This window comes from Mastacembelus armatus, chromosome 19 (assembly GCF_900324485.2).
Source record: "Mastacembelus armatus chromosome 19, fMasArm1.2, whole genome shotgun sequence".
Lineage (NCBI taxonomy): Eukaryota > Metazoa > Chordata > Actinopteri > Synbranchiformes > Mastacembelidae > Mastacembelus > Mastacembelus armatus.
In genome coordinates this window covers 10,803,733-10,812,934 of record NC_046651.1, presented here as the reverse complement: position 1 = coordinate 10,812,934, position 9,202 = coordinate 10,803,733, and the positions used below count along the sequence as shown (strand labels likewise).

Here is a 9,202-nt window from a genome sequence, read left to right as displayed (position 1 = left end):
AAAAAATAAAGTTTTCAACTCAACTAAAAAGCTTTCTTTAATTTCTTAATAACTGTGTATGTCTGGAGTAATGCATTGAGATATAATTTTTCATTAGTCACTAACAAGAGCATATTTAGCATTTACTTTTCTGTCAGCCTAACAAAATGAAGTAATTACCACCTAGGGACTTCATTTATTCTCTTTACATTCTCATTAGCTTGAATTTGTTCTACTCAGTGGTATACCTTCATTTAAAATGAGCACTAGGGGGACCACTGTTTATACAGTCGCCTTGTGGCAGGAATTACTCTTATTTAGGTTAGTGGGACACACTGCTTCCCCTTTAGCCAAGTATGACACTAACCTTTGTGGCACAGTGTCAGCACTCTTAAGTTGACATACTACTGAGTGCATGCAACCAGCTCTGCATCAGTGTATCAAGTGAGCCCCACCAATCTGTTGGGACACACAGCTGGCTGTGGTGGTCTTCTCAGTGTGACAGGGCATAAAGCTGTTCAGCACTTTTCTCCAGACGGTCCCGGTACTCCAGGTTTGAGTAGTTGCCTTCAGGGACACCGTGGATGCCATAGAGGAGACCCCAGCAGCAGCAGGCAATCACTGCTGTGCTGTCACTGTCGCCTAGACAAGAAGAAAAAACAAGTGCCTTAATAAAGTGGTAACTGGTTCTACTTTTAATTAGATTTTTTTTTCCCTTTTGAGCAGTTAAGTAGATCAACAAGTAAAAGCTGTAAATGTTCTCAACACATGGACAGATGAGAACAAATTAGACCATCAGACTACATGGGTTGCCTGAAAGAAGTGCTTGGCACTACATAAGCTATATGTCTGAGAAAATGCAAAAAGATGACAAAATACCACCAGTAATGTTGAAAGAGCTTAGTTCCCCTCAGAGATATTAAATAAATGGTATTACAGTCAGAGCAAGACTATAAAAGCGTATAAAAAAATAGCAGAGGAGCGATATTTGGATCTCTTACCTCCATGGAAGGCCGCTCTGCTCATTAGCTCCTCCCAGTCTGAACCCGCCCCCAGCAGAGCATCGAGGGCTATCATTGGCGCGTCATGGCCACTGCGTCCCGCCCAGCCCGACAGGCTGAAGCTCTTGTAGGTTTCATCTCTCTCAGCTGGACCATAAGAGGAGGGCCAAGTCACAGGACCAACCCCGTTGGAGATGCCCCTTAAATCCAGGTACCTGTAGACACAGATAGGAGATTGTCCTGAAGTTTACCCTGTCCTCAGATATAATGTGAAAGAAGCAGTGAGTTCGTTCTCACATCATACATCAGTTTTACTGAGAGAGAAAAGCTGTTAAGGTGAACAGAAATTATTGCTGGTATTTTGATATCATTTAGGATTTCATAGCTACTTCTGCCCACAATAGTACACCAGCAGAAATACATTGATATTTCTTTATATTGTAGCAGTTCTAACCTTATCTATTGCGTAATGCAGAGCATCCTGTTTTTAACCAAATATACATGTGTCAAATCAAGGAAATAAGAATTAAGTTTTTTCATTAAGGTTAAAGAAGAGACCTTAGTAGAATCAAAAATCAGTTCTTTGTCTTTTTGTGGCATTTAATTATGAATAACATATTAAACATATATTCTTAAACAAGTCATTTGTATTTTTTTTTTTTAATCGAAACAGTCGAAGAAAATAAAGTCACTGCTGTATTGAACCTGAGCAGTGGCATTTTAGTGACCTTTTAGTACAAATCTCATGCCATAATCTCTGAACCTTGAGACTGAAATAGGTTAATGGAAGTAGCTAATGTCAGAGACCTGGATTTGGATTCAACATGATGCCACATACCACTGCCACTTTTCACAGAAGTAGCCCCAGTCTCTCTCCGTCTCCTCCACAGCGAAACCTCGATCCTGAACAAAGCTCTTTGCTATTGGACAGGCCTCGTTGATCAAACCGAGACCCCAAGTCGTGATTGGTCTGCGCTGGATGGCGTACGCAGTGAAAAGGGCAGATGCCACAGCTCCCAGGAAACCAGTGGGGTGAGGATGGGTCATCCTGCCTGTCTCCACAGCAACTGTCACCAACGACAGCAACTGTTCAGGCATAGGATATCTGTCGAGGACAAATTCTCACATTTGTTATGCAGCATATGTAGCTGAAGTTCTTAAAAGAAGGGTTAGACAGGTTATTACGTGTTTGTTCTTAGGACAAGTGCGATACCTCAGGCCAATGCACATGGACCTCATAGCCGCCCCACAGCCCGTACCCTCAGGGTTATAAGCTACTCTATAGCCCCCTTCCTCTCCAGGTTTCAGCTGGGACACTCCTATAAGGGAAATAGAAAATGTAGGATTTCTGCCATTACTATATTTTGTATGCTATGTAACATGATATGGCTGGGAAATAAATGCTTTCTCTCACCCAGTATGCTTGATGGCCCTGGTTTTCTTCCGTCCATGTCCTTCATGCCCTCCACATATCGAGCAGCCACCTCATGCAAAAGTTCCTCTCCTGTCTTTCCTGGAAAGGAGAAAACAGAATTATCTTGTTCCAACTGCACACCCTATCCATATTAACATTTTTAAAGACATAATGGGTCTGTTAACAAGCTTGGCTGTTTGTTTGTCTTATCACAGTAAAGGTCAAATTGAATTTCTACCATCTTCTTTCCACTTGTGCAGGGCTGTAATAGAGCAGCAAATCAAGGCAAGACTGGAAATTAGATTTAACCTTTAGGCGGAGCTTTTGGGGAGGGGTGTGTGGTGTGTGTCCTGATGAAGCCTCATCAGAATGACACTGACTATCAATTCAATCAACTTCTCAACTGTGCACAGGAGGGGCAGAAACTGGACAGAGCAAATAGCTTCAGTGTGATTTTGGCCTCACCGGTTGCCAGTCCTTCAGCTGTAGCCAGGTGCAGAACTGTGTCATCGCTCACTGGCCAGTCAGGAAGTTCAACCTTGATGTTCTTCAGACCACCAAGTTCTTTAAGCTCCTGCCAGGACAGGAAGGGTGAGGATATACATTGTGGGTACACCTTTAGCAGTATTTTTCCAGACTTTGAAATCTGCAGTATGGCTCTTTCTTTTGGGTGGCATTTTCACTTGTGTTACAGTAGGAGTTGCAGTTTGGAGTGAACGTAAGCGTTTCAGTTTTTTGGCACTACATTATCTTCATTTGAGTCAAAGTACATTCTAACGCTAGTGACTGCTTGACAAAATGAACATATATAAGTCGCTTTACAAAATGAGTCGCATAAGAGTGAAAAAAAAAAAAAAAAAAAAAACCCCCCCAAAACTGTGACATAGTCCAGAAAATACAGTAATGAAAAAAAGTACTATAAATTACACCATGAAAATAAAATCACAGTTATAAAACTTTTGAAGCTTGTATTGGCTCAATTTGCTGCAGGGTGACTTCTTTCTCCATGTGTGTCCTGTACCGACCTGGTGAATAACTGGGCCAGACTCATTGTACTCCCACAGCTGGTTCCTGTATCCGAGAGCATCGCCAACACCACTGAGCAACATGGCAGCCTTATAATGCTCCAGTGTAGCAGGTCTGTTGGTACAAAGGACTCAGGAAGATAATTTCTACAAGATACTGCACAAATACATGTTGTATGTACATCTACATAATATAATTTTTATACCATACTATGCACAGACCTATTTTTCACCATGTACTATTATAGGATATAAATCTTGCAGTATTAAATTTTAGCATCATTTTGAATACATACTATAGTAAGACATACTTTAAACACACTCAAATCATTATTTAAAACCTACATTTTATATTTACTCAGGTTATCTTTGTGTCATTTTAAAATTAGCTTGATAAACTGAATAATTTAGGTGAGATAAATAATTATAATCATTATAAACTAATGTTTTTCCAGAAATGTAACCTGAGTATGGATACAAATGGACTTACACTTCCTTGTAAAAATAAAAACTGGACATCTCATATTTGCTGTCTACTCTTAAGGTTATTTTCAACTATTATTAACTAACTCATATATTTAACTTACTGTTAATATTGGTCTTATTTCTGACTTGGTACTATATTTTCCCATGTGCCACCCCATAAACATCATTGGCCACCCCATTCTGAATTTTCTTTTGACGCCCCTGTATATACTCAAACACAGGCCAACTATGTAAGAGAGTCCGCCTAAACAAAAAGTTACTCTGTGGCTTCATTTGAGAATCATTTCTGCAAAAATTTCAGCACTTTCTGCTGAAAAACCTTCCTCCCTGCAGCCGCAGCCTCACCGATCCATCGCGCCGAGTCTCTCCCGAAATCAGACGTCGCGAGACGGTCACACACACACAAATGGACACCGAGGTCGCGAACCGAAGTGCTGCTTGTTCTCGGTTTGTTGGTCTCCAGGTCTCAGCTCACTGCAGCCTTAGATGGGCTCTTAGCAAACACCAGAGTCCATTTACCAGAGTTGCTGCACTCGGTTTACCAAAAGCGAACCACCGAGCTGGAAACGTGCGGACTATAAAAAGCAGCTGCAAGTCAAGTTTCGCGTTGTAGCTGCCAATATGGAGACAAAAGGCAACAAACACACGCTGACACACAGCTGCGCTGTTCGTTCATTCTGTTAAGAGAAAACAACTTGTTTGCTATTTGCTGCATCAGGTTAGACTGCATGAATGTATCTATGCAGTTTTATATCTGCACTACAGCATAAAACTGCAAAACCAAGACAAATTTTGTAGATGCATCTATGAATGTGGCAACCTCCAATACATCAGTATGAATCTAGCACAATATTAAAGACTATTTTGAAGACAGGATTTCTTTCACACTGGTTTTATTTTTCTCTGTTGCAGGATTTTATGTAATTTTTATGACGCTTTACTATGTAGTTTTAGTTTCATTTGGATTAAAGCCCATAGCAACTGTTTTTGAAAAGTCGTTTATAATTAAGTTTAGCTGAATTCCCTGTATAGTACTGTAATACAGTTCTCACCCAAGTTGATCTTACAGGCCAAAATATTCACCTGGGACCACTTCACGATGAAGTCAGAGGATGGAGGATGAGGTCAGGAGAAGAGGAAGAACAAGTCGGATGGAGAGAAGATTCTGACAGTGGCACCGACTGGCAGCTTGACAACACTGACAAGGACACTGGAAAAAGTCCAACCACACATGTTGGTACTGCTGCTGAAACTGATAAAGATGATGCTATACCCGGTCCATCCAGGAAAAGAGTTAGAGAGGATGACAACGCAGAAGATGAAAGAAAGAACAAAAAATCCAGACAGTGCCATGAGTTTTCTGACAACAGCTGTGACAGTGAAAATGAAGGTGCTGCAGAAGAGCCAGATGATGAAAACTCACAGGATCATCCAGGAAAAGATGAAGAGAGGATGATCACGCAGAAGATGACAGGCAGCACAAAAAATCCAGACAATGCTGAGGATGCCAGGACCATCAAGGAAGAGGCCAAGGAGACACAGAGATGGAGGAAGGTTGATATAAAAATTTGTTATCAGGCAACTTCTGGCAGCCATTACCTGATCGTCATGGAGAGGCATCCTCCTTTGAGTGGACCCTCCCAAGGTTTCTTCCCAAGGAGTTTTCCTTGCTCTCATTGAGGGTCCAAGGTCTGGATGGGTGCAAGAATGATTTTTGATTAGTTTTTTTTTTTTTTTTTTTTTTATAACTGTAGAAGTAATAATATAATAATAATAATAATAATATAATAATGATCACCATTATTGATCATGCCACTCTGGCACATTGGCACTACTGTTAGAATCCAAACTGCCACATGAAGCACATATAAAGAGTCATCATAGAGTAACTACACATAGTCAACAAATATTGATATGACACAATCATACTATCTAATAGGAGTCTCACATTGGAACTGCTGTCAGAATTCAAAATGCCAGTATATGCAGTCATTATAAAGTAAATACAAATATATATATGACACAAGTACAATATCTAAGAGTCTTATCAATACTGTAAATACTATTGAATAAAAAACATTATAAACATGGTTTAGAGTCGTTTGTGCATTATTTTCCATATATTTGTCTGAGAATTTACAATCCTGGTATCTATCTTTAGGAATGACATGAGCTGTAGAAGGAATTTGACCTGAACCTCAAACCAGATCAGCGTGCATGCATGTTAAGAAGGATTAAGCCTTATTTGTTTTAAAAGTTTATCTGCATTTGTAAGCTGACATAAAACTTGATGAAAGTTTCCTATTGTACTAACAAAGTGTGTCATGGATTTCCATGACACACTTTGTTAGTAAAATAGAAAACCTGAGACGTCCATCTTGCTAACGTGTCCTTGTTTTGTATCTAACCTGGTAACCTAAAGGTGGAGGCAGAAAAGTGAAAAGCGAATTCTCCTCCAGGGATCAGTAAAACATTACATCACATTAAAAGCTGATATTTGTTCCTAAATCCACCTTCAGGTGTAGACTGGGCTTGCAAAACCTGTGGTTTGCTTATCAGTCTAATGTGCTCTGAAACTCTTCCCTCCACTGGGTGGCATGGTTTCCCTACATCACACAAAAAGACGCTTTGAAACAGTCTTGATGATTGATGCTGGCAGCTGATTGTTCCTGATGCCAGACAGTGATTCCCTACAGCTGATGCACACGGTCAGTCTCCACTAGCAGACGATTATCATCAAAGGAAAGTGTATATTGTGGAGAGAGCTGAGTTATCAGGAGAGAGGGGGCCTGGGGACTATATGTCACATGACTTGTCAGGGGCCACAGAGGCCAATGGTGAGAGAGCCACAGTGGTGAAGTAAGGACAAATGGTGCATGTGCAGATATGCCTGTCTGGACTTTAGTGATGCTCTGAGGTTTTGAGACTGTCACGACTTGACTATTGTTATGGGGGAATGAGCTTTTATAAACATTGGTGACTGAAGGGACAATAAGAAACTGTTTAATGTCAGACAGACCTCACACCAGGACCACTGGCTACTCATGACTTCTATTAGTTAAGTGACAAAATGTATCCGAAAACTCAAACTGATCTCTGAACAAAAAACCTCAAATCCACATCAGTCATCACACCAGTGCCAAATTCACTACATGTATCTCCCTGACCCGATTCAAAGCCTTATTTTATAGTTAACTATTATTAAAAACAATTGTAAATATTAACAATTCGAAAAAAAGGCACCCTTGTTATTAAAATAATTAATAATTATTGTAGTTTGGGCTACTTAACACAACCAACAACAGACAATTATGATGGACTACTTATGTGTCTGATGGCCACAACTTGTGTCACAATTCAGCCAAATGTGAACACAGAGACATGGTCATTTTAGTTTTAGAGAAACACCTCTGATGTCCTCGGCAAATAAATGTCCACAAATCCAACTAGCAATCATAGAAAGACGACCCTCACTCCAGAATTTGTCGGAGGATTATTACATTTGTACCAAATTAATTCGTTGATAGTTCACAGTTTATCCAGTGGTTCCAAACAAAAACTAGCAATACCATTTGTTGTGGAAACATGGAAAACATGGCCGGCCACAGTGTGACTCACCACTATCAGCCTGTTTGATGATGTAAACCTTTATATATCTTATATTCATTATAGCAGTTTTTAAAAAGTAATGCAACAAAAAGTCACTGACATCACTGTACAGTACGACTGACGTATTGAAACGCGACAGCTCCGTAACTCATTTAATTGACAGGTAATTGGCAAATAATAATTTGGTGTCTGAGGGGGGCGGGACATCCGTGTATATAAATGAACTGTAATAGTGGGTTCACTGAGTGAAGTTGTGTTTATTGTTTGTACCACTATACAGTCAGTGTGTGTACTAACTATATATCTGAAGTGAAGAGTAAAATAGGAAAGAGCCCCGTGTACAACCTTAATTTTAGACCTTTATTTATAATTAAATAAGATAACGATCTAATTAGTAACATTAACAGTGCTGTTAGGTGACCCTTCTGGCTGTTCGTCATCCTGTTTCCAGTGTTTTTGCTAAGCTTAAATGAATATATACCCACAGACTGTCAACTGGTTAAAAAAAAAATGTATTTACCACAATATAACTCTTTGCCTTTAATGTTACTATAATGCCTACATGAATTATGAATGTGTACATTTCCTTGCTCCTGAATATGCTGTTGTACTGCAGACAAACTAAACAACATTACATATATCCCACAAGCCTGTGCTAATTATCAAGCCAGAGACATTTCACGTGATTATAATGTTTTTTAAATTGGCCCCTTTGGCACAGTTGAGCTCCAGTAAGCAGAAGCTGCTTCCCCACAGTGGCGGTTAGTTTCGTTCTGCTTGGCGACAGGCAGAAGGTACAGTAAGCTTGACTGAGTCTGACAAACTTGCTCCCAGGTTGCCTGTTAGGAATGAGGGATGGAGTGGTGGAAGTATCACATTGGTGTTGGGGTGATGTGTTGGCAGCCTCAGTTGCCTCAAAGAAGGATGGGCAATGCAGCTTTGCAACCAAATCTCTTCTTCCACTTGTATATGACACTATTCATTATTCTACACCCTACACTAAGACATCGTCATCATTTTATTATTTATCAATTTATCATAAATATTTTGATATTTAACCTTTTAGTAATTGATGCAGCACAGCTAAAGGTAGGATTGCGTGGATTTATTATTTACTAGAGCTAAAAAGATGAATTAATTAATTTCACACTGCTGCACTATTTTAATCAGAAATCTTAAAGATGCTCTTGTTCCAACTAGTCCAAAGTGAGGATTTGATGATTTTCTGATAGTAAGCATAGTATTTTGGGGGTTTGGCCTGTTAAAGATAAAGTGTGGTTACAACATTAAGATTTTTTTAGTTTCAAGTTTTTTTTTCTTCGACCCTTATATATTTCTATCAAAATATACAGAAAGTGGGACTGGAAGAGATGATCCTAAAATCTCTGTCTGCTTGCACACAGCCCGCTCATGTCAGAAATGGCGTTAGTGTTGATGTTTGGGTCCCACTTTAGCTAAAGACATCATTAGATTGGTGCAGGAGGAGCTAATACTCTCCATCAGTCTCCTCCCCAGATGTCCTCATCCAGCACCCTCATCCAGACCCTCACCCCAACCCCGCCCGCGACGGGCCATGATACTCAAGTGCCATTACACGTTCCTGTGTTGCCTAGCAACTGGCTGGCGGATTGCAGTTGGGGCTGTGCATGGTGGAGAGTTAACACTGTTTATGGGGGTGTCAGCATGTG

General features: G+C 40.0%; 1 protein-coding gene across 1 annotated transcript; it reads right to left on the bottom strand.

Moving 5' to 3' along the window:
- Positions 1–7: 7 nt before the first annotated feature.
- On the bottom strand, positions 8–4,500 carry adprh (ADP-ribosylarginine hydrolase). The gene is made up of 8 exons (XM_026315998.2): positions 4,251–4,500; positions 3,420–3,534; positions 2,860–2,968; positions 2,395–2,493; positions 2,194–2,299; positions 1,819–2,085; positions 981–1,195; positions 8–621 (listed from the first exon to the last, which is right to left on the bottom strand). The coding sequence occupies exons 1-8, from the start codon at positions 4,256–4,258 to the stop codon at positions 473–475; spliced, it is 1,068 nt and encodes a 355-aa protein (XP_026171783.1). The 5' UTR covers positions 4,259–4,500; the 3' UTR covers positions 8–472.
- Positions 4,501–9,202: the final 4,702 nt, after the last annotated feature.